The sequence below is a fragment of the Hylobates moloch genome, unplaced genomic scaffold (assembly GCF_009828535.3).
Source record: "Hylobates moloch isolate HMO894 unplaced genomic scaffold, HMol_V3 SCAFFOLD_9, whole genome shotgun sequence".
NCBI classification, from domain to species: domain Eukaryota; kingdom Metazoa; phylum Chordata; class Mammalia; order Primates; family Hylobatidae; genus Hylobates; species Hylobates moloch.
The window spans coordinates 120198740-120224249 of record NW_026652284.1 but is presented as its reverse complement, the minus strand read 5'-3'; the positions used below and the strand labels follow the sequence as shown (position 1 = coordinate 120224249).

General features: G+C 49.9%; 1 protein-coding gene across 3 annotated transcripts in view; it reads left to right on the top strand.

Moving 5' to 3' along the window:
* Positions 1-25510, top strand: part of TRAPPC9 (trafficking protein particle complex subunit 9) — a 736107-nt gene that overhangs the window by 554364 nt on the left and 156233 nt on the right. For all 3 annotated transcript variants that reach the window (XM_058444536.1, XM_058444535.1, XM_058444534.1), the window contains one exon: positions 7276-7419. In XM_058444536.1, the coding sequence (XP_058300519.1) occupies positions 7276-7419 (144 nt within the window). The remainder of the gene's footprint in view (positions 1-7275; positions 7420-25510) is intronic.

Genomic DNA, 25510 nt, shown 5'->3' with positions numbered 1-25510 from the left:
GGGGACGGGGACGCCATTGCTTTGGTGTTGGTGCATTCTCCAGTGTGCTTTGATTGGATCACCTAGAGCTTTGGCTTTCAAAATACAGCTTATCTTTCCCCTTCAATTGAAAATGATAATGGCCGGGCACGGTGGCTCAAGCCTGTAATCCCAGCACTTTGGGAGGCCAAGGCGGGCAGATCACAAGGTCAGGAGATCAAGACCATCCTGGCTAACACAGTGAAACCCCGTCTCTACTAAAAATAGAAAAAATTAGCCTGGCATGGTAGCGGGCGCCTGTAGTCCCAGCTACTCGGGAGGTTGAGGCAGGAGAATGGCATGAACCCGGGAGGCGGAGCTTGCAGTGAGCCGAGATCGCGCCACTGCACTCCAGCCTGGGTGGCAGAGCGAGACTCCATCTCAAAGAAAAAAAAGAAAGAAAAAGAAAATAATAATGAGGAAGGATTTCTCTTTTTTACCATAATTGATCTAGGAGGCTGAAGGAGAAAAGGATCCTCTCTCAGGGCGTGACCCATACGTCCGTGTTCACGCCATTTCCTTGCTACTCAGAGTCCCTTCTCATTCAGGATGGACGAGTCAGGAAGATGACTGCTTCCCTCTCACTTGGCATTGTACTTCTTTACAAAACAGCATAGGCTGGTGTTCTGCACGGGCAATCGATTCCCATATGATGTACCACATACATTTGGAAAGCTAGTCTTAAAACTAACAACTATCTCTCAATGAAAGTTCAGTTGAATTATATGTGGCTAGTCCCCTGAGATCCGACTCCTTGATTTGTATTTAAATGTCATTGTGACTTCCCTGGTGAGGCTATTCGCTGTTCAAAGACTGAATCATATGATCTGGTATTTTAAAAACCACCATTTTTTTATAGACTCTTCAAAAATCACAGCACCTTTTTTTAGTGCCAACTTTTAGTGACTATTATTGTCACATTTGGCCGTAAAATTAAACATGAAAATTGGCATTCAATAATAGTATTAATTTTATTTAACTCTGCCTTCAGAGATGAACAGAATCAAGTAGTGGTGGAGACCGTCTGCCCAGGAGGCAGCGGAGTGCCGCGTTCCGAGGAGCGGATGGAGGGCCGGCCCTGCATCTGGTATTTGAAATGAAGCCCCTCCTTGACCTTGCTTTTTCACTTTGCAACCTTAGGTCATCTCTTTAGCGCCTCAGCTCCTTAGTCTCTCCATCTGTAATGCGGGATTCAGAATCATGACAGCAGCCACTATTTATAGAGTGCTATTTATGTACCAGATACTTCGCTGACCATTTGTATCCACCATCTATCTTATTTAATCTACACAAAATCTTACAAAGTGGGGTGTATCAGCCTCAATCAGATTTAAAAAACTAAACCCCAGTGTGTTTTGCACATAGTGAGGAACTTTAAAATTGTGAGCGAATGTGACTATTCCAGGAGGACAGTGTCTTGAGGGTTTATGTAGTTGGACAAGCCTCCCAGAAGAGCCAAAGGTTGATCATGTGTTTTATCGGCCTGTACAAAAGTAATTGCACTGACCTAAATATAAGCTCCCCTGAAGTCCTGCCGTGGAAGATTTGTGTGGGTCTGGTCCTTTCCTCCATCTAGGATTTAAGTCTGTTCCCTTTAGCGAATCTCTAGAGAGCATTTCAAAGTGCCATGTGCATTTACACCCACAAACCCCTTCCTCACAGGGTGACCAGTGACCCAGCTAGTATGCATCTTATTTTCCAAAAGGAAGTTTGGGTGTAGAGAAGCTATGGCTCATGTGGAAGAGACGCAGGTGACTCAGACAGCCCTTCCCTCACAGAGCTCCCAGCCCAGGACCAAAGATTGCTCTCTGGGTCAGCAGACAGCTGTGGCAAGAACTGGCCTCTTGTCCCCTCTGCCCATTCAGGGAAGATGTCTCTGCCCTGATGTTCCCTGCAGAAGCCCTCCTGTTCTGCAGAGAATCCTGGACTGGGGGCCCAGACCCAGATGCTTGTCTTGGTCAGACACGAACAGCGGGTAATACACCTTGTCCTCAGCATGAAGTCCTTACTTTATTAAAAATTAAGACAAGGCTGGCGTGGGGGCTTATGCTTGTCATCCCAGTATTTTGGGAGGCTGAGGTGGGAAGATCACTTGAAGTCAGGAGTTCGAGACCAGCCTGGGCAACATGGTGAAACCCCATCTCTACTAAAAATACAAAAATTAGCCAGGTGTGGTAGTATGCACCTGTAATCCCAGCCACTCGGGAGGCTGAGGCACGAGAATCGCTTGAACCCAGGAGGCGGAGGTTGCAGTGAGCAGAGATTGCACCAGTGCACTCCAGCCTGGCCAACAGAGCAAGACTCTGTCTCAAAAAAAAAAAAAATCAAAATAATAACATTAGAACCCACTCTATAAAAAAGGCATCACTCAAAGAGCTGTTACCATGCCGGACAGACCCCTGGGCAAGGCCCAGCACCGCCCCCCTCCAGGAGCCCACCCAAAAGGCCATTCCCGCCAACACCCGCTGAAGACGAGGCAGGTGCCTTCGCTGTCAGTTCTGCGTGGGTTTCCTCACTTGCCTTTTCCGTGCAGTTTCCAAAGATAATGATTTCCCACCACTTTGCTGTGACTTGCCAGAGCATCAGCCATGGTTCTGGATCACTTTTTGGATACGTTCTGATGGGGAATTGCATGAATATTCTCTGATAAGTGTCACTGACCCCAACATAAGACCTCACCTGTGTGTTTAAGCTTAAACGCAGGGCGAGGAGGGATGTGCAGTCCTGTGCAAACCACACCTGTAGGTGGGCAGGCTTCTGAGGCCGCGGGGGCCAAGTGGTGAGGGTGGTGGCATGAATGTGGCATCAAGGTGTCGTTGCTTTTTTGTGGTTATGAAAAGTAGCTTGCTCATTGAGAAAGTCATTACGGAGCCATCAAGGCACTCAGCTGATCGTGGACTGTGGGCTGGTGACGGTAGACCCTGTTGCTGGTGCTAAGAACATGCAAACCTCCCAGCTGTTAGGTGCAGGTAGTGCTGCCTGCATTCCACAGAGATGCTCAGGGAAGTGTCAGGCCTCGCCCCAAAGTCACCTCCAAGCCAAGCTGGGCATCCAGCCCAGGTGGTGGGCTCCGAAGCCTGCCGCCATCTCCTGCTGTGCTGTCACCCCGGTGCCTACCATGATGGACAGGCCCCTGCCAGCCACACCTCAGTGCCTTCTTCCCTTCCTCTCTGGAAGACGACTGCAATAGGTTGTCTCAGCTTCATGCCCCTTAGTGGCCCTGGGTTTCTTCCTTACCTTCCAGCACCTGGGTGTCCCTGCCTGTGGGTCGTCTCCCTGTGAGGCTCTCAGCCAAGCGCCACCACCCCGCATGCCCTCCGGCACTCCCTGTGGGGCAGACACCCCGTCCACATCTCTCCAGCCACCCACCGTCATCGGGAGCTCTGCTCTCCACAGGAGTGACAAGCCTCAAACCTGATGGCCTTGGCCCTCATTCAAAGTTCTGGAAGTGCTGCCATTGAATTTAGAGCAAGGTCACCTACCACGGCAGCCGGCCAGGGGCTCCCGCCTAACATGACGCAGGCCTTGCAGCTGCTGCACACAATGCAGCGGTGTCTTCCGGCAGGGGTGAACTCAGGTGTGAGGACTCCGCCATGGGAAAGCCTCTTGCAGCTTGCCTGGTTAACAGTCACAGAGCTGCCGTCACTTCCTGGTGGGGAGGAGCCAGGAGGAGGGGGCTCAGGTTTAGGGGCTGTGCCTGGGACGACGTGGATAGGAGTATTAGAGGTGGATAGAGGTATTAGGTAGAGGTCCTCTGTGGTTTGGGGAATTCATCCTTGGCTCTTGGAATTCTGGCAATAGGACTTGAAGCTGGGTGACCTTAGGTGAGTCACTCAATTTCTTGGTACCCCAGTTTTGTCACTGCAGGAAAAGGAACATGGCCTTTGGGATTTTTGCCAGTGTCGGGCCATCCCAGGGCTTCAGAGGAGAGGGCAATTGTAAACGTGGGAAGTGGTTGGCCGTGAACACAAGCAGCAGGCCTGTTGGGGGCAGGGTCTGCAGTTTCAGGATCTCTGTCCCATGCTGCCCTGCAAACAGCATGAGCCAGAAATGATCTCTCTTTAGGTGTCCTGCCTAAGCAAAGCAGAGCCAAGTAAAGCTCAAGACAAAACGCAGAGGACGGAGTCTGTGACACAGGCTCTGCGCGAGGCTTGCTAGCTCCATGGTGTTGGGCCAGATGGCTTGGGCACCCAGAGCTGCAGCCTGTCATCTGTAACGTGAAGCAGAGCTTGGCCTTCCCTGGGCTGGCTGTGAGTTAACAAAGATGAGCATACACATAGAACACCCAGCGCCAGGCTTGGCACACAGCAAGTGCTCCTTACTTTTTGTTTTCTTCCCTTTTCTGTTTTATGGGCAGAGTTGGCTACAGTTTTGTTAAGGTTGGAGGGGGATAATAGAGTGTGATGATTACTCAACCAGAAATTGTTTGAAAGATACCCCCAGATTAGATATCACACAAATGTAGTTCCAGTGGCCGCAGCATCCAGTGTGTGCTCTGACCCAGGGAGCTGCCTGCTGGCTATTTCTCCTTTCTGTGTTCAACAGGACGAGAACCTGGTACAGGGGACTGTTGTCAAACTCAACTGAGAGGTGAAAGTTATTAGTTCCTTTTGGATGATCAAGCAGTGAACTTAAGCTGGCCTTTTTCGTGAAACTTAGGAAATATTCTGACCTTTTGTTTGAAGAGAGCGCTAGTTTGCTTCAGTCTGCCTTTGAGGTGGTGAAATAAGAGGAGCTTTTTGCTGGGTGGAAAATTAGAAGCTCTCGCTGCACGGGTAGGTTACTCACAAGGGAAGAAAGAGACATGGTTAGTAAGCTTCTGAAAAAATGTTCAACCTCAGGGGTAATTCAGAACTGCACATTAAAACATCAGTGAAGTGGCATTTTGCCTATTACTAGCAAAGATTAAAAACTGATCATCACCAGTATTGGCAGTGGTGCAGAGAAGGAGACAGGCCTGTCCATGCTGCTCGGAGATGAGCTTCTGGAAGACTCGGCCTCTGAGCCTGAAACACCTCACATGCTCCAGTGAGTGGCTCCACTTCTGGAAACAGTTCCTGAGAGTCAGTTGTAAGTGCAGGCAGAAACACTCAGCACAAAGATGTTTGTCAGGTCTTTTTCTACAATAGTCATTTTTTTAAAACATGGAAAAGAGCTGAGAGTCCAAAAAATAGGAGAACCGTTCTATAGGCTGTGATACAACCCTAAGATAGAATATTTCGCAGACTAATTTTTAATGTTGGGAAAATGTTCATAGCATATTAAGAGAATAAAACAAGACTTCAAACTATGTGTGTGGGTGTATTTCTTTGTGTGTGTGATACATCATGATTTGTACGTATATATGTAGCGATTTTAAACTATGTTAAATACAAATACTTAGGGAAAAGACTGTAAAGATATTAACATTAGAGTATAATATTTGAATGCTTTTCTTTTTTATGCTTTTTTCTATCTTCCAACTGTTTAACAATAAGCTATCTACTTAGATAACCAGAAAATAATAGTAAAAGTGATTTTTTTAAAAACCACGTTTTGCCACAAAAGCACTGTCTTCTGCTTACGGGGAGCATCTCTAGCTCTTGTGTGGCTCAGCCCCACATGTCATGGCTCAGGCCGAATACTAGAGATTTATTGGCATTGCAGTTTTTCTTTCCCAAGCTGTCATGGAGACCGAGACTTCTTCTTTGGGTCTAACCTTGTCTTTATATCCCCTTAACAGCAGGTCCTCTTATTTCTTGCTTGTTCAAGGGAGTAGCCACAGAGGCCAATTAAAGCATGGTTTTTCTGAATGTTTTGGCAACAGCACAGTCTATGCAATAATAAAAAAAGGCCTACTTTTTTTTTTCTTTTAAGACAGAGTCTCACTCTGCCATTTAGGCTGGAGTGCAGTGGCACAATCTCGGCTCACTGCAACTTCTGCCTCCTTGGTTCAGGTGATTCTTCTGACTCAGCTTCCTGAGTAGCTGGGACTATGGCTGTGCGTCACCACACCTGGCTTATTTTTGTATTTTTAGTAGAGATAGGGTTTCACCATGTTGGCCAGGCTGGTCTCAAACTCCTGACCTCTAGTGATTCTGCCTGCCGTGGCCTCCCAAAGTGCTGGGATTACAAGTGTGAGCCACCGCGCCTGGCCCAAAACGCCTACTCTTACCCATTGACTGATAAACCCTCAGTTGTTGTATTAGTTTGTTTTCATGCTGCTGATGAAGACATACCGAGACTGGGCAATTTACAAAAGAAAGAGGTTTAATTGGACTTTACAGTTCCACGTTGCTGGGGAAGCCTCACAATCATGGTGGAAGGCAAGGAGGAGCAACTCACGTCTTACATGGATGGCAGCAGGAAACTCCCCCTTATGAAACCATCAGATCTCGTGAGACTTATTCACTACCCCAAGAGCAGTATGGGGGAAGCCGCCCCCATGATTCAATTATCTCCCACTGGGTCCCTCCCACAACACATGGGAATTATGGGAGTACAACTCAAGATGATATCTGGGTGGGGATACGGCCAAACTCTGTCATTCTGCCCCTGGCCCCTCCCAAATCTCATATCTTCACATTTCAAAACCAATCATGCCTTCCCAACAGTCTCCCAAAGTTTTAACTAATTTCAGCATTAACTCAAAAGTTCACAGTCCAAAGTCTCATCTGAGACAAGGCAAGTCCCTTTCACCTATGAACCTGTAAAATCAAAAGCAAGCTAGTTATTTCCTAGATACAATAGGGGTACAGACATTGGGTAAATACAGCTGTTCCAAATGAGGGGGGCTGTGGGAGGGGCACGCCCACCTGGCCTGAGAAGGAAAGGGTAGGGGGAGGAGGCAGACAGCGCTCAGAGGATAAACAGGCAGTTCCCAGTGGGCTGATGGATCCCCAGGGTTAAATAATTGTCAGCGTTCTCCATGACTGCACAGGAGTTTAAGTCGCCATCCAGCTCACTATCTATGGCACACTGGTTCTTTCCTGCCTTGCTGTGTTATGGAATTGAAATTTTTATCTGGGGTAACACAGGTCTTCCCAGAGGTTTGAAGCAGTGACTGTGTCTTCAGCTCCAAATTGTGTGTTGAACCAGCTCTGAAGTCAGGGCCACCTTGGGAGTCTATTATTTCATTTTCTTGGAATGAATCTGTTATGAATTACTAACGATAATGATTCATTATAGTGTCTCACGCTGGCATGTGCTGATTCTCCAACAGCCAGCAAAAATTGCCCTACTGATGAATTCTCTGCTGTGTTTTCCCCTTTCTCGTAGAATGGCTATTCAAGTGGACAAGTTCAACTTTGAGAGTTTCCCGGAGTCCCCTGGGGAGAAGGGGCAATTTGCAAACCCCAAGCAGCTGGAGGAAGAGCGGCAGGAAGCCCGAGGCCTGGAGATCCACAGCAAGCTGGGCATCTGCTGGAGAATCATATCCTTTTCCGGGGCCACCTGGGCCTGGGGGCACCTTTGCCCAAGGTTCCAACCTCTAAGAAAGACCCGTGAGGGTCTTAGCTATTGAATTTTCACCACAGATAGCTCAAACATGCTGTGGCAAGGAGATGTGGACCAAAGGCTTGGCATTTCCTTAACCTCTTAACACTTCAAAGGCCCCACTCAGAGCAGTATTGATTGGGGGCGAGGAAAGGTCTTCTTGGAGCCGGTGGTGCTCTCGTCTTTGGATCACATGCTTCTTGCCAGTGTTGATATTCATGTTAGTGACAGGTTCTAATGGCCACCTATCAGTGCCGGGCTCGGGGGGTTCACAGACTGACAGCTGAAAACACGAGTGCAATTGTCTGAGAAACTGAAATCGGATTGTACAGCTTACCGAGGCATGAAGATGCCATTTTGAAAAGATGGAGAGAGTTTTCAGAAGGATTGTGCTATCACACAAATGTTTCACACAGTCACTGAGCCTGGCCTGAACTTTGGATCAATGCCTGACTCCTCGCAGACACTCCAATGACTGACTGAGCACTCTGGAGAAGTCCAGGTTCCCTCATTTGTTTGTTCAGCAATCTTTGGAGAGCACCTACTTTTGAGTCAGGCATTTTGCAAGGCATTTAAGAGGCTGAGATGCAAAGACAAGGTCTCCATGCAGTTGTTTGTCTAGTAGGAAATGGATGTGTCCTCTGGGAATTAAACACTGTTGGGGAGCGAGGGCAGAGCGCCCTGCTGAGTGCTGTAGGTTCAGAAGCCACTGGGTGGGGGCATTCAAGGAAGGCTTCATAGAGGGGGTGACATTTGAGTGGCTGCTAGAAGTGGATAGAAGTTGATTAAAGGGACAAAGGTAGGAAACAGCCCCAAAATACTGAGGCATGAGAGCCCCTCTCCGGGGAAGGGGCAGCTCTGATGGGAACGTCTGTTAATGATCTCGGTCATGCACACATTCTGCAGATATGGGGATATACACGTTGGTCCGTTGTGTGGTCTGGGATCCTTCCAGATGGCCTCCTGGACTCCAAAAGTGTCCTCGCTCTACACAGCATAGTTTCCAGAACCTGAGGCCAATTCCTTTGTTCAAGCTAAAGAGACTTTGGGCCTGGCAGACCCACTGTCTCCAAGGAGTTTGTGACAAAATAAGCACTTTACATGTAGATAGAAGGTTTTGTGAACCAGACACGAAAAATAGAGTGCTTGGGGACTCGCGGAGTGAACAGGAACAGTCTGTTGTGGAGTTACAGGCGTTTATCTCTGGTACAGAGAGAAATAAAAAGGTGGGGATAATGGGAGTTGTCTTTCCCTTGTATTCCTCACAGAGCTCAGCACAAAGTCAGGGTTCAGCCAGTTCCCAATGACCAAAATGCCATAGCAAGGAAGCAAGTCAGACTGGTTCCTACTGTGTCGGGCGCGCATCCATCACCCCATTTATTTCCCCCACATCTCCCTGACCAGCACTGCAGCTCCCATGGAGGAAATTGAGTCTTAGCCTTAAGGGATAGGGCCAGGGACCAACCCAGGTAAGTTTGCTGGCAAAGTGCTCACCCCAGAAGTCTCAGACTTCAAAGGAGAAGGCTCCGCAGGCAACTCCCACGCTGTCAGGCTGGGGAAAGGAGGGACCCCTTGCACTCACCTCCCGGCGTCTATGCTGGGTCTTGGGTCTTTCTGATAGGCCCATGTTTCTGATAATCTTTCTGTCTTTCTGTTGGGTCTTTCTGATAGGCTGAGGGTTGGAGAGGCTGTATGTGAGGCAGGAGGCATCTCTCACTCGGGGTCTCAGAGATTCAGCCTCTGGCCAGGAGCCCCATGCAGAGCAAGGCGGTCCTGGATGGGTCTGATGCAGCCTCAGCTCAGCGCCAGCAGCACCAGTGGAGGAAGGGGCAGGTGCATGGTGGGCCTGGCAGGAGGTTATTCATTCTCCTGAATGATCTCTCTCTGGGCTCAGATAAAAGCCAGAGCCCTAGGATGGTTGGGATTTTGACCTCTGTGTCCCCACGCTTCACAGAGATTGAGCCCTCCCCTCCCCTCCCAGGGCCTCATTGTGCTGGGCTCACAGGGGCACCCTGCTAGTGTCAGAGCTGCTGCCTCCCAGACACCACCCTGGGCTGGCGCTGCCCTGGGCCATGTCACCCTTGTCGGCAACGTGACTCCTGGGGCGGTTTCATTATCCTGTCTTCCCATCTTGCAGATGAAAACTGCGACTCCACTTCACAGAGAAAAAGTGGCATGGCCAGTTCCTGCACCCCGTAGCTTGTCTGCCAGCATGCAGTCCCCGCCCAGCACATGCTGCCTTCTAATGGGATGATAGTGGCCCACAGAACTCTTGTGTTCTTTGAAAACCAGTATCAAAAAAGTACAGAAAATGTCTTTGCATTTGACTTCTCTATTTTCTGTATATTTGCTTTAATAATTCTTGCAACACATATTTGTTGATTGCCTACCATGTGCCAAGCACATCTGCCCCATACATTTACTGATTGGAAGTTTATGAGAGCTTGATTGTCCCTATAGGCAAATTTAGCGAAAGAGAGTTAACATTAAGAACATCGTCCCTCCCTTCCTCCCCCTTTTCTCTCTCCCCCTCTCCTCTCCGTTCCCCCCACTCTCATCTGTTAATGACATCTGGCATCAGAGGAATAGCAGAATTTTGCTATTGTAAGCCTGAATTCAAGCAGATGGAAAGACCAAAGATTGAACTGGCTAATAATTTCATTATGCATTTTAATAATATTTTCTAAACATTTAGACTTTGTACAAACATTTGAGCTTAATTTGACACCCATCCATAGTTGTAGCAATTGCCCACCTGTAGCGCATGGGTCTGGATAGATGCATTTTAAAGGAAATTGGGGATCTTGCACTGGGTAGATGCACACCTGTCTACGAAGCATCTACGATGACACGATGGGCAGCCCGGGGATGCCGGGAGCTCTTGCCCCACTCTTCACCTGTTAATGACAGATAAGATACAGATTTGCTTGTTCTTAGGAGGTGAGCCCTGGCGATGCCCCCATCGAAGGGGAGGGGACAGATATAGAGATGGGCACTTGCAGCGCAGCATTGTGGGGCTGATGGGAGCTTCCCTCAGGTCACGGCTGGCAGGAGTAGCTGCAGATCTCAGCCCATTCCCGGTCACGTAGAGAGACGAATCGGGCCCAGGGCTCAGCATGTGCTGTGCTGTCCTCAGCAGGGGACCCAGAAGGCAGGGTATGAGCATGGCCACATTGATGTCTTCGAAAGCCACCCTGGCCACAGTGTGACAAATGGGTTGCAAAGACGCAAGCGCCCCTGGGGATGCTGGTGGGTTGAGGAGCCGCTGCATGAGCAGCTCTAAGTCAGGGACCATGAGGGCCTGAGCGAAGGGAGTATCCAGGAAAAAAGCGCCGAGGGACCAGGAGGGCCTGAACAAAGGGAGCGGCACGGGAAGAAAGTGCAGAGGCGGCCACTCATCACCAAGAACCTGCAGGGTTCAGACTTGGGGGTGGCCTCTGAGCACCTGTCCCTTCCTCTCTCCTTCCCAATCCTCTCTTCCCCCATCTCTCCCTCCTGCCCCTCCCCTATGCCCTTCCCTACTTAATTTCTGTCGAAACAGAGGGTTAAACTCAGCAGCCTCCTTGTTCTTGTCCCCTCTCTCAGCCCCCATGTGTGATTGGGCACCCCCGGGCACTCCTCCTAGAGTGCTGGAGGTCTGTGGGTGGCCTCCGAGTAGCCCCCAGCCCTGCTGACCAGCCCCTTCTCCCATTCTGAGATGGGGCACGTTTATCACAAGGAGCCCAGGGCCAGAGAAATTACAATGAAGATACCTAGGATCATGACCCAAGGCACTGGCCGGGCACAGGGCCTGTCCCTGCCATGGACAGTGTGACCTATTGTGGGGGAGGTGGCCCAGAGCGGTCAGCCATCCTGCTTCCGGGGCGGGGGTCACATTCTGGTGCTGGGCCTGACCGGATGAGCTAATGGGTTAGGTACCCCTTTTTTCTTTTCTTTGTTTTTTGTTTTTTGAGGCAGAGTCTTGCTTTGTCACCAGGCTGGAGTACAGTGGCCACAATCTCGGCTCACTGCAATCTCCGCCTCCCAGGTTCCAGAGATTCCCTTGCCTCAGCCCCCTGAGTAGCTGGGACTACAGATGTGTACCACCACGCCCGGCTAATTTTTTTGTATTTTAGTAGAGACAGAGTTTCACCGTGTTGGCCATAATGGTCTGAATCTCCTGACCTCGTGATCCGCCCGCCTCGCCCTCCCAAAGTGTTGGTATTACAGGCGTGAGCCACCGCACCCAGCTTGGTACCCCCTTTTTTTTTTTTTAGGAAATCTCTTTTCTTAAACCCTATTTATCATTCTTCTTCTTATTATGACTATGAAAACTACTTCTTGTGTGGCTGCTATGTGTTAGCTACTGTAGAGTGAGCTTTCATCACTACCTGCCACCAAGCCTAGGGCCGCATTTCCCATGAGAGGCTGGGAAACCTGGTCAGACACAGGCGGTTTCCCGCCATTCTCCCACCAGTCCCTGCCCCGGGTGACCTTGGTCATGGCCACCTTCTCTCTCTGCTTCTCTGTTCTCATCACGAAGTGGGGACAGGGAGGGCTTCTGCTTCCCCAGAGCTGCACAGGGCGAGTCCCTGCTCCTGTGGCACACTCAGGGGAAGCACTCTCCCTGTGTCCCTCCCTGTCACGCACACGCCAGGTTGGAGGGCTTCTGCCGTCTTCATGCATTTATCCTTATTCTATCCCAGGATCAAAGTTTTCACAAAGGACTCCTCATGCTCACAAATCTCTTAAGCCCTCTCTTCCACATTTCCTAGGCTTTCTTGCCCACATCAGCCTACTGATTTTAAAGAGAATCCTTCCCCGCCAGCCCCCTGACCCAGACCTCTCCTGCTTGATAAGGGCATGCTTGTTTGTAATTTCTGTGCGGTTTCCCTCGAGAGCGGGGCATCTCTTCCTGGTACATGCAGCATCTGGCCCAGAGAGCTGGGCTTATTTGCTATACAGCAATGCTTTTTGGATAAAACCTACCCTTCCTTTCAGCTCTTTGGAACCCTCTTCTTTTAAGTTTCTTCTTACCCTCCAGCTACCAATACTGGACAATTTTACTGAACTTGGGGAACCTTAGCGTAGCCAACTCTGTGAACTCTGTTAATAGCAGATAATAGCCTTTACCACATGATCTGGAAATCTTCTCTATTTGACTTTGGGATAGGACTAATGATGCCACATTGTTGAGGACTGGAGCCTGGGGTCAGAGGCTGGCCCTGCCACCCCCAGCATCCAGAAAGGGAGACTGTGTGACCTGAGGGCCATGTACTAATGTGTGCAGCTAGTGTGACGAAACCTGCTGCAGACCGTTGCTGTCAGGATGAGTTCTAAGAATCATCGGCCTTTTTGATCACCTATGGTTGAGCAGAAGCATTTTCCTTACCCCAAACCTGCAAAGCAGGTAGACCTACCCCTTTCAAAACATAAGTAAACTTTAGAAGTTCAATAACTCACCAGAGATTGTGCAACTAGAAGGATAGTCAGGATCCCAAAACTTGTTATTTTCCTGTTGACTGCTTCAACTGAGGTCACATCTGCAAGGTGCAGACATAGCTCCTGGCCCTGGAAGGCGTCAGCAAATGTGAATCCCCCTTGCCTGTTTCCTGCTGGAAGACCTCATGCTGCGCTGCTACCTGACCTCAGGTGAGGCCCTCCTTACTCATCCTTCAGAATGGACCTCACTGTCTGCTCCTCAGAGCCTTCTCTGCCATCAGCCTCCCTCCCGTCTCGCCCTGGCTGCAACAGCCCCTTCCCTTGGGCTCCTGTGACAACCAATACTTCATTCTTGTTAGTTACAGTCTTTAAGTAGTACAGAAAATTAGTTTTTTTCTGCAGATTTTCTCCCTTGCCAGATTGTGCCGTCTTGAGGTTGGGTGGAATCCTGTTCGTCCAACAGCTGTTTATTGAGGAGCTACCATGTACCAGAGGTTGGACTGAACACCAGGGCACACCAGATGCTCAAAATCAGATGTGGACCCTGCTGTGATAGTGTGTGTTCTCTTTTGCTTGCCCAAGTACTGAGTACAATCGCTAGCACATAGGTATGAAAACTGTTTGTTTTTTGTTTTGTTTTGTTTTTTGAGACAGAGTTTCACTCTTGTCACCCAGGCTGGAGTGCAGTGGTTGCAGAGAGGTTCACTGCAACCTCTGCCTCCTGGGTAGCTGGGACTACAGGCACCTGCCACCATGCCTGGCTAATTTTTGTATTTTTTAGTAGAGATGGGGTTTCACCACTTTGGCCAGGCTGGTCTCGAACTCCTGACCTTGGGTAATCTGCCCACTTCGGCCTCCCAAAGTGCTAGGATTATAGGTGTGAGCCACCATGCCCAGCCTAAAATGATTTGTTGAATGAATAGTTTCCATTTCAATGACACAGCAAACAGGACGGCTACCAGCTCAGCTGCACGATGCCGAGTGCCGTGATGAATGTGTGAAAGGAGCTGCAACTCACGGGACGAGTCTACATCGCAGCCTGGCCCCTTTTCCAGAGGCAGCCCTGCACAGACCGTCTGCAGTGGAAGCAGGGGAGGGACACGCTTTGGGCAAGCCTAGGGTCAACTCACCCTTTCATTTTCCTTGTTTTTGTTGCAAATCACCCCTTGGAGAGCATTTCAGGGATTGGTGCAAGGCTTGCTGAGGTATCAGAATCCAGCTGTGTGAGCTGGAGTAGGAAGAATTGGGTGCACAGTTTGGCTAATCCCCATGAAGGCGAATGACCTAGGCCATCTGAGGAATCTCTTCCCACCAGGCTGATAAGCATCCACCTCCTCCATTCTGTCTGGAGGAGCATTTTTAACCAATTTGGCTGCTTTGAGAGTGAGGCAGAGGCTGGAGAAGCCCAAGGCAAATGGCTTTAGATACCCAGAGTAGGGGTAGGAGTGGAATATCTGTGAAATGCAGAGGCCAAATGAACAGACATGACTAGGAGAGTGGAGGGATGTGGACGGTGTAACCATGACCTTGGTACAGGGGGCCTTGTGTCCTCAAACAGCTGCCTTCCCGGGCACAGGAAGCCCAGGCACAGCTTGGGTCTCAGGCTGTGCATTACTGAGGGGTGTTGGGTCTTGCAGACAACAGTCACCCTCTGCAAAGTGAAGAGGCTCCACAGTGGCGGTGGTATTTGTCAGTTTTATTTGGGCTTCACCAGCAGGACAGCGTAAGGCTTTTAGGCACAGTGGCCCCGTTTGGGTGATCCCACCTGGAATACAGTCACACTGGGCTTTGTTCTCCATTTTCAAGACTGCCTTCTTTCCAGTAAGGAGGAGTTGCCTTCAGCTGACCTCTCCTCCCTTTCAGGACAGAGGCAGGACTCGGGCACTTGACCTGGGCTGTGCGGGCCCACCCTTTGGCCTCTCAAAGTGGCTTCTGGCCTATTCTCAGACATGTTTCCTAATGGAGCTCTGTCTTATCTCCTGAAAAAAATTAAATATCTTTAAACAAGATTATTTTAAAACATAGCACCCTGTGTTTTTCTAATCGTTATGTTTGGAGAAATAGTTTTCTGTAAATGAATTTTACTATAAACGGCTCCTGCCATCAGTACAGCTGATTCCTTGATCATTTTAAGTAAAATGCAGGGTTGCATTTTGTATCTGCCTTGAGGGAATTTGGCTTTTATAGCTGTTTGTAATAACATGGTTCTGAGGCCTTTAATCTCCCGTAGCAGGGAAGCCCTGTCAGCCACAGAGAGACTTCCTGCCTTGCCAGCCATCGAGGCTGTCACATCGCCCTGGCTGTTTGGCCTTCGACGGGCTGGGGGATAAGGTGGGAGAGGCACAGATTTGATTGCTGCCTCCCCTAAATCCAAATCTGGTGGCCATGCACACCTTGAAATGACTTTGAAAGTAGTCGGGGTTTGACACGTAGGCAGCACAGACTTCAGATCTGGATCATGAGAGTGGGGAAGGGCCTTTCCCCAGCATTCACAGCAGCGTTTCCCATCTTCATGTGTGTGCATGCATGTGTGTGTGAACATGCACACGGATCGACGTGCGTTGTGTTTGTGCGGTCAGGTACATGTTGGACATACACACACTGTGTATTTTTAGCGTGATGATTATTGTGAGCATGCGTAGCTTATGTAATAGAATCATAAAATTACAGAGCTTAAGTAACAGCTAAAACCCAGATGGCACTTACTAGATGCCAGGTACCGTTCCGGGCAATTTATATAGATTTATTCCCTTAACTTTCACAACAACTCTCTGAAGTAGTTTTATCCATGTTGCACAGATGAGAAAACGGGGAGGCCCAGCGAGGTCACCTCGCTTGCTGTAGGTCACCCAGCTGGTCTGCGGCAGAGCCGGGGGCACGGGCAGCTGCTGCCCTCAGTGCTGTGTGCTCAGCTCCATCTAGGAAGAAGCATAAGAGCCTCTGGCTTCTGCCATGGCCTCGCATTATCCCCACTTATCAGAGGAAGCCTATGGAGATGGCAGCATTCCTAGGTCTCACCACTGATTGGTACCCATCGCCCCATGCAGAGCTCTGTCCATTTCACCCGCTCTCCATTGTGGGACTCTGGAATGTTCTCACCCAAGCAAGATTTGCAGCAGTGAGCCAGTTGCAGACCTCTCCCCTTGGCAGCACATCCCATTGCATGACATCTTCTGCCCAGTTGGGTCTCTGACACCAGGGAGCTCAGCTGAGATGCTGGGGCACTTACTGAAATGAGAGAGGCAAGAGCATCAGCATTCTGAAAGTTCATGATGCAAATTAGAAAACAAAGTCATGGCAAAGAGTCTCATTAATCATTTAAAGCAGTCTTTCCATTAGTGTAATTTCTATTTATGACAATTTGCTAATTTATTTGATCTGAAGTGGGGCTAGGCTGAGCCCCTGCACCTGTAGTCATTCACTCCAGAGCTTGTGCATGGGATGCAAACAGCCTATTTTCCAGCAGCGAGAGATGACCCAACTGAAGGCACCCCCACCCCAGAGCACCCACTTCATGATGCTCAACCCAAATCCAGTGTGAAAACCTTCACGTCAAATTCTCCATGATGGAGTTCAAGCTTTTGCTCTGTAGACTTTGGATACTAACCAGATGTTCTGAGCATAGCAGTTCCTTTTATTTTATTATTTATTTATTTATTTAGAGAGATGAGGCTCACACACCTCAGGTCTACAGGTTCCAAAGAGAACCTCACAGATTCCCATCTGGCTTCACGTTCCCCAGGGGCAGAGTGAACCAAGCAATCATTTTTTCCTAAAATGCCAAACTGGGTCATGGTAGACTTCAGTCACATAAATATAGACAGGATCTCAAAGCTGCCCCATGGTTTCAAATGGTCTTTGACTGCGGTACATTACCAAATATTTTACTGCTAATGGCCTCACAGAAAATGACATGGAAGGTGTTTTATTAACCTTGTGCATTTGCTTTGCATCTGGCTGTGTTTTTCAAAGATTTGGAAGTGAACACTCATAGTTCCCAAGACGAAGATTAACTGAGATGGCACGCATGAAAACATTTGTAAACAAAAAGGCTCTGTACAAATATTGATTAAATAATTAAATGTGATAAATAAGGAAGAATGACTACTGATAATAAGTAGGATATAATCCTTGCCCAGGAGGCTGGGCTTCTTTAACATACGGAGGCCCCCACCTTGGTCTCTGAATCCCCAGAACCTAACACAGCAAGGACAGGATGCATGCTCTGCAGGCTGCAGTGGTGGCAGCCCGGGAGGACAGAAGGGTTGGTTTCCAGGGTAGGGAAATCCCAGATAAGGCAATGTTTGAGCTCTAGAAGATGGGGGTGTTCACCAGAATGACAAGGCTAAGGGTGCTCCAGGCAGAGGGGAAGCAGAGCAAAGACAGCAAACAACACCGTCTCAGGAAGCAAGGACCCAGGCGCACACAGGCGCACATGCACACGGGCTCAGGGTCTACAAGGGGAAAGGGCAACAGGAAAAGCAAGCTGTGAGGGAACTTGTGGATTGTGCTGGGGTGTTGGGACTTTGTCCTAAAAGCAGTGGGTCGCCCTGAAGGGTTTTGACCCAGCGAGCGACGGGATCACCTTCACCGTGAGGAGGACGGACGGCTCTGGTCAAATGGTGGAATGAAGTCTTCCTTTCCACCTGCTCCTGGCCTGGCCTTGTACGTCTAGAACACATTTGGTTCTGTGGGGTTGTGCTCCCTGCCTTTGGAAATTAGGCACAAGAGTCTCCAAATATATATATAGGGCAGTACAGGTCTGTCTCTGCTTTCTCTCCCAGCCTCCTGCCCTCAGCCCTTGGTGAGGCCTTTAAAGGGTGTCGAGTTGGAATGAAGAGGGCCAACTAGGGACAGGATTCTTGCTGGTGTGTAGGTTGCCTGACTTGTGAAACTCATTTCTGCTCTAAAGGGTTACAGTGGAAAACCAGAGCAGTGACCCTGCTCTGAACCCTGCAGTTTGCAGAGAAGGAAGATAGGATGGAGCCTCTCTCGGGGGTAATTATGGGGAGTATCCAGTATAGCTCAGGGCACAGTTGACCCTTGAACAACACAGGTGTGAACTACGTGGGTCCACTTAAATGTAGATTTTCTTTCACCTCTGCCACCCCTGACACAGCAAGACCGGTGCCTCCTCTTTCTCCTCTTCTGCCTACGCAAGGTGAAGATAAGGATGAAGGATGGTCCACTTTCACTTCATGAATAGGAAATGTATCTTCTCTTCCTCATGGTTTCCTTAATATTTTCTTTTCTGTAGCTTGCTTTACTGTAATAATATAGTATGTAATACATATAAAATGCAAAATACGTGTTAATTTACTGTTTATGTTATCTGTAAGACTTCGGGTCAACAGTAGGCTATTAGTAGTTAAGTTTTGGTGGAGTCAAAAATTGCATGTGGATTTTCAACTGTGTAGGCGGTAGGCACCCCTGACCCCATGCTGTTCAAGGGTCAACTAAATATCCTTTTTCATTTGTTTCTGTTTTTTTTTTTTTTTTTTAATTTTTTTTTTGAGACGGAGTTTTGTTCTTGTTGCCCAGGCTGGAGTGCAATGGTGCGATCTCGGCTCACTGCAGCCTCTGCCTCCTGGGTTCAAGCAATTCTTCTGCCCCAGCCTCCCAAGTAGCTGGGATGATAGGCACCCACCACCATGCCTGGCTAATTTTTGTGTTTTTAGTGGAGACAGGGTTTCACCATGTTGGCCAGGCTGATCTTGAACTCCTGACCTCAGGTGACCCGCCCACCTCAGCCTCCCAAAGTGCTGGGATTACAGGCGTGAGCCACTGTGCCCAGCCTGTTTCTGTTTTTTCAATGTGTATTTTTTTCTATTCAAGCCAGATTTTTAAACTCATGGAAGGGATTGAGATCTCATACTGTCAGAGAGAGCAGGGTATGACATATGCAACTTTTGTAAATCTCAGTTTCCCCTTCACAGAAGAGCCACATCCTCTGCATCTTGCATGTGGCGGTCATGAAGCTCGAATGTGGCTCTGAGTTGAGTGTGCTGTGTAATCTTTGTGGGCTGAACACACACATAAGACCACTGCTCTGAGGAAGCATGGCTTCCTCCAGTGCCAGGTAGAGAGTAGGTGCTCAGTAAATCTTCCCGGACACAAGCTTGTGTGGGTAGACATTCGTTGATAAACTGTGGCCTTGCATAGGTGGTAACTGAAAGCTACCATCAGGTTCCTTCTGCATCATTCCTGGAAAAAAAATCATTCATTCAGTTGATTTGTACTTCTGACCAACTCTGTGGAAATGAATTAGGGACTCGGAGACAGTAAACCTGCCCCTTGTCCTCAGGATGCTTACCAGGGTCTAGTTTGGGAAATCAGTCATGGCCACAAGTACCTGGAGCCCAGGGTGGCTGGCGCTACTGTGGAAGTGAGGCACGGGGCCCTGAGCCAAGGGGCAGCCTGCCAAGTGCTGTGCTGGGGCTCCCTGCCTGCCATATTTGGGGCTGCTCTTCCTGGGCAAGTAGCCGCCCCTTGCCCTTCTTCTAGGAGGAGCCCCACTTATGTACGCCACTTACTCTTGGAGTTACACATCACCATCTCACTGGCAGGGGATGAGCTGACACCGTTATTGGCCTAAGCCAATAATGCAGAGCACATCTGTGTTCCCACTGCCTTATGTCGTCCCCCAGAAAACTTCATGTGTGAACTCGCAGGAGAAAAAGGCTTTCCGAGTCCAAGGGGTGACACAAGTGCCTCTAACGTTCCACAGCACCCAAAAGTCTCCGTGTCTTTAGTGCTACTTTGAAGGTGAGCTCCTGACCCCGTCACTCTGGCATGCTGTGGACTTCAGGCTGGTTATGCTGGAAACACAGATTCATGGGAGGAGTCTGGACAGGGAAGAGGGCGCTGCTATTGGAGCAGCAGACCCCAAATTTGAATCCCCACGGGGGTGAGTTTGAATCTACCCCTTTCTGGCTGTGTGGCTTTGGGAGCATTACCTAACATCCTCAAGGAGGCTTCCTAAACCTGAAGTTGTGAGGACTAAGTGGGATGATCTGTAGGTAACTGACACATCACAGGTGCTCAGTGAAAAGCAGCAGGCATTTGTGGAGCCTCTACTGTGTGGCAGTGACCGGGGCACTGTCCCTTCCTCTCCCAGGGCTTGGAACCACAAGCAGTCCTCTGAATTCTTTCTTTAGTGGATTGGATTGCATGTTTTCTGTTCTTTGAAATAATATTTTCCCATGGGAAGGCCAAGAAGCTAAGCAGTTGGGAAGGTGGGGCTGCCTCCTCATTCATCTTGCTGGTTTGAGCAGGGATGGCAGAGGAAGGTTAAACTGAGCAGGGCTAGCCCCGGCCCCTGGACCTCATGGCTCACTGCCTGCACAGGTGTTTGACCAGCAGGGCATGTGAGCAAACTGTAATGGACTCCAAGTAACTCAGCCATGTCTCTGAGGCAGAAAGTGGCAAGCTTGGAGGACACTGTGAGAGGAATTTGTATTTCCTTGCAAGGGTGTTAGAAACTGCCTGTGGGCAGCTCCAGATTTGAGAACATGAGCTGGGCTGGGACGTGGGTCTTCTTAGGGCTCAGGCACACAGGGATGTCAGTCATTAAACAGTGGGCATGGGTTAGGGGACTTCTGTGAAGCCTGGATTGGCCCCAGCAGTGATTTCACAGTTCTGCTGCCAGTGTCTTCATCTCTGTCTCCTGAGAGGCAGGGGCAGAATGGTGGGGGTAAAAACCTGTTGACGATTTGGAAACTTCATCCTCAAGTGACTAGGAAGAGCCTTGAGGGGAGGCAGCTGCTTCAGCACCATGGAGAGCTCCGTGCTGGGCTTCCCTCTGGGCTGGAAAAACACTGGCCAGGCTTGGTGTGGACACTGACCCAGCTGCTGGCCAACTGCAGGGCCCTGGCACAGCCTGGCCCCGTGGACAGCAGGATCTTTGTCCAGTGGGACTCATGGCTCCTGGTTTCCAGGGTTACTGTGAGGAATCAATACAATATATTGAATAATCTCTGAAAGCCAGAGAGCAGAGTGTGGGCTCAGGGGTCAGTCAGCCTGCCTGGCTTCAAGCCTGGCCCCTGCCACTTGCTAGCGGCATTGGCTTTCTTTTTCTTTCCATGAGCCTCAGTTTTCTAGAAAAATCTTTGAAATGAAAATAACAGTACCTGACTCATACCCACCATATTCTGAAGTCTTAGCTTGAAAGTGGTGAGTATTCCAGTGAGAATATGCGTGTTGAGCACTTACCCAGGGCATCCCTCACAGCAAGTACCTTGGAAATGTTCTCTATGGTGGCAATAATGATAGGAACTACTATTGTCATCATCGTTATGGATTGACCTCTTGCTCCAAGTGCCAGAGTCCATGTATTTAAGAGATAGTAGCCACCCCCATCACTGCCACCATTGCCACTGTATGCTGTAGTATTACAACTGTGGCTGTAATCGCTGCCTTCAGCCAGCCTTGCCATTCTTGTGCACAGGCTGAGATGCAAGACTGTTTGGGTGGCTTACAGGGCTGAAAGGAAGTCGGATATGCATGCAGGTAATTAGCTTTATTAGCTCAGCTGTATAATTTTATGGCTCACGTCCGAAAGCAAATTAATATAGAAATATGCTATTGGAATGGCTTCCAAAGCTCCAGCACCATTTGGCAACTTGGTAATTACTCACAGGCGGACTTGCTCCCTGGACTAATCACTGCAGAGCTTCTCAGCCTGGCCGGGACTGTTAGGCATGGTCTCTGCTCTGCAGGCACAGGGCTGCTGTCTGCCTCCAAAGCCTGGTGTGAGACTTTTTAATGAGAGTAATATGCCATAGTCTAGGTCTTAATTTCAAGAAAGTGAAAATAAACTCCAAAGAGAATCAGGAGGGAAAGCAGAAAGAAAGAAAAACAAAAATGTGTGTTTTGAGCCCAGATGTATCAGTGACTTGCCTCCCTAGAGCCTCTCAGTTCTGACCGGGGTGAGGCCCACACTCAAGTGCAGCTGTGTCCCAGCGTCCCAGGCCCATAGCGAGCTCTCAGCATTTAGTTTTGTTCATGGTGTTACCAAGGGCATATTATTGTTTACTTTTGTTATGCTAATTTTTGTATTACTTTAGGCACACGTTTCAAAATCGTTTTAAAAAATAGACATTCCCATCTGCCCTTTTCCCTCTCCATCTCCCAGAGTGCCCACTTTTGTTTCTTGTAGAAACTTACAAAATTTATTTCTGAAATAATAAGTACATGCAAACACACCCTTTTTACCCCAATTTTTTTTTTTACACAAAAGGTATGTATACATTTTGCATCTTGCTTTTTTCACTTACTGCATATCTTGGGAAACTTTTCATGTGATTTCATAGACAAGGTTCTCTTTCCTCTTTCCCGCTGCAGAATATCACCGCAAAGTGGGAGCGTGCCTGTGTGCCCCCCGCCTCGCAGTAGGGATGCTTGTCCACTTCCATATCGTTACCAGTCTGGCAGATGGGCTTTTGAGCAGATCCTTTTCCTCTGGAGATGTCGTTTTGCAGGAAAGAGCCTGGCCTCTGGAGTTAACGTGGCTCCAGGGGTGGCCGTTCTGTCCCTGAGTATCCCGGGATGTGTGGTTGAGCCCTCTGGTTTCTGGTTCTTTCCCTGAGTGAGAGTGGCAACTGTCCTGGCCCCACCTGGTTGAAGGGAACACGCACAGCACTTGCCGTAGTGCCCAGCACGGCTCAGCCATGTCCCAGCGTGTCCTCTCTTCCCCCTTCCGCTCTGGGACCCAGTTGGACGACTCTGAGATTGAGAATTGGCCAGTGGGAGCGTTTTCTTCACTGAGAATTGGTCACTGCTCTGAGCGTGACTTTGTGTGCCTGTGAGCCATGAGGGCCATGAGATGACAGCTGAACACTGAAACCAGAAACAGTGAAACTGAGCTCATCTTGCCAGCACGGCACACACGTTTCCACTCTCCCCTGCCTTTGATTAGAGTGAGTCACAGCATGGCTCACAGGGGTCTGGTCAGGAGCGGAGGAAGTGAGATCTGATGTCTTTTTTACTGAAGAGGAAGTTGCTCTGTTCTGTGGTGGCTGCAAGGGAAAGAGAAGCAGCAGCCTCACTTTCCTCTGCTGCAGGCACTCTAGTTCCCGGGGTCCAGTCCCCTCACACTCTGCAGGGGATGGCGTTTCCTAGGAGGGGTGGCACACTCAGGGCACCACAGCAGTGGGGCTGAGCCCAGGCCAATGGTGAGGTGGGGGCTTGGGGCATAGTGACTCAGCAGAGCTGACCCCTCCCGGAAAGGACAGCACCCTCCAGGATCACCCAGTTGTGTGCACAGTGACCAGTGGTCTCATTGGGGGTTGGCATTGGCTCACTCCTGGGCCTCCCTGCAAGGAGAGAAACAGCTTTGCACACTGCTCGGTGAGGGTCTCGTTGGTGCAGGGACTCGACAGGTAGAAAGTGTAGGGGGCTGCCCTGAGTCAGCCCGAGACCTTCTAGAAACTTACCCTAAATCAAAATTAATTGCCCGAAACCTCTAAGAATTCTCATAAAGGGCACTGGCTGTGTTTTCCCACCAGCAGTGTCACAGCACGCAGGGCTGGTGTGACCGATGGAGTAACAGGGATTGAGGAGATGCAGGGTGGCTGTGGGCAGGGATGCTGGTGCCAAGCGGTTGCCACAGAAGAATCCACAGGACTGGTTGGAGTTATCTGGGTGCAGGATTGCATCCGCCCCATGCCCCTGTGGGCAGGGAGGAGTTCCACTCTGTGAGCATCACGTGGTGCCAAGTGGCATCCCAGGCTGGGGCTAGCATCCTGCCTGTCACTCAAAGCCAGCAAGTTGTTTGACCTTCCCGAGGCTCGGTCCCCTCATGTGTTAGACGGTACTGGCTGTGTGTGCCGACTTTGTGCCGAGGGCCAGCATCAGTTACCTCCTGGTGTGCCAGGGTAGATCGTCAGGGAGCCACTCTGTTCCTCATGCTGAAGATGAGTTGTGGGTGCACTGCCAGTGAAGGGCAGCTTTTGATGAATACCATCATTTTCTTTATGCCTGCGTTCATGCAGACTTGCCATGCATGCTTTCATTACATTATTTAATCCATGTTTATGGAACTACTTTTGGTCCCGGGAGTTGCATGAGACATGAGAGCTTCAAAGAAAGAAAGGTGCTCACAGTTCCTCAAGGGAAAGAGACATGCAAGTGCCAACTGCAGCGTTGCTGGATCATGCTCGAAACAGCATTGTGCAGTCCGCCAGGGCAGGGTGGGCATGTGGCTGTGCTCAGTCAGCTCCCCTGAGGGGCATGGTTGTGCTGGGTCTGAGAGAGAGGAGTCTGCCAGGTAGAAGGAGAGGGACATTCCAGAAGAGCTGGGCACAGAGCCTGGAAAGGAGAGAGCAGGGTGCGTCCGGGTCTGCAGCACGTGGTGAGGATGTGGATCTCCAAGTCCGCTATGAAAACAGACATGGAAATGGACAGTTAGCATGGAGCCCCTGAAGCTCCACAGGAGAGGAATCTCGCCAGGGCTGTGGGGCACAGAGGAAGGAGCCCCTCGCCAGGGCTACGAGAAACACGGCACGTCTCGGTTTGTAAATCCTTGGAGGGCAGAGTGAGTTTCTCTTTAACTCCCACAGGGCCTGTAGCATCAGTAAAGTTGAAAGCCTTCCCCTCTATCTTTTCATCCTCCTGACCACCTGCAGAACGGGCACTGGGGACTCCCTCTGTCCAGAGGAGGTGCCGTTGTGGACTGAGGCTGTGAACACTGCACCCAGGGCCCCTCCACCGGCTGATAGACGACTGGGTGCCAGTGATGGTGCAGCTTCTACAGCAGAGGAGTGCCTGTGGCTTGACACACTTCTACAGTGGAGGGATGCCCACGCCATGGTGCAGCTTCCACAGTGGAGGGATGCCCACACCATGTTATAGCTTCCACAGTGGAGGAATGCCTGCGCCTCGATGCGCTCCTGTAGTGGAGGAGTGCCCAAGCTGCTGTGTGCTTCTATAGTGGAGGAAAGCCAGAGCAGTTTTGGAGCAGGTGTGGGTCAGGCTGGGGCAATCTTAGGAGCCCTGGAATTGAGCATTTTTGGAATACACTGTACTGTTTCCAAGAAAATAAACCATGGGTGCCTGTCCCAAACCTGTGGTGCATGTTACTCGTGACTGGGAGATGTCATCATCGTAATGCTCGCAGGGCCAGCTCTCTGGTCTGTTCTTTGTCTTCCTCTGTCTCCACATTTTCTCCTGTGTCTCTTTATCCTAGTGGGGCCCTAGGGCCTCTGCCTCTGAGATTCTTGAGGGCAGACAGTCCTGAGAGCTAGACTGTCATCAATTCATCTGCAGCAGGTTCTCCTTCACCTCCTCTCCAGAGAGAGGCAGCTGGAGTCTCAGGGCCACCTTGGGACTTCCCGCCCTGTACCCTGACCTTCTCCTGGGAGGGTCCTGGTATGAGCCATCATGGTGTCCCTTGAGTAGTACTACCTGGGGAGAGAGGGCCCCATGCCGGGGTGGGGGCCAGAGCAGCACAGCAGTGCAGGGGACTTCCCCGGCTGGGAAGGAGCAGGGCCCTGAAGCTTCTTAGCAGCCTTGCCTTTGTGCGGGACTTGGGGTGCTGCGGCGTATGTGCTCGTGGCAGCCTGTGTATGGGTATGTGCCCGTGGCAGCCTGTGTATGGGTA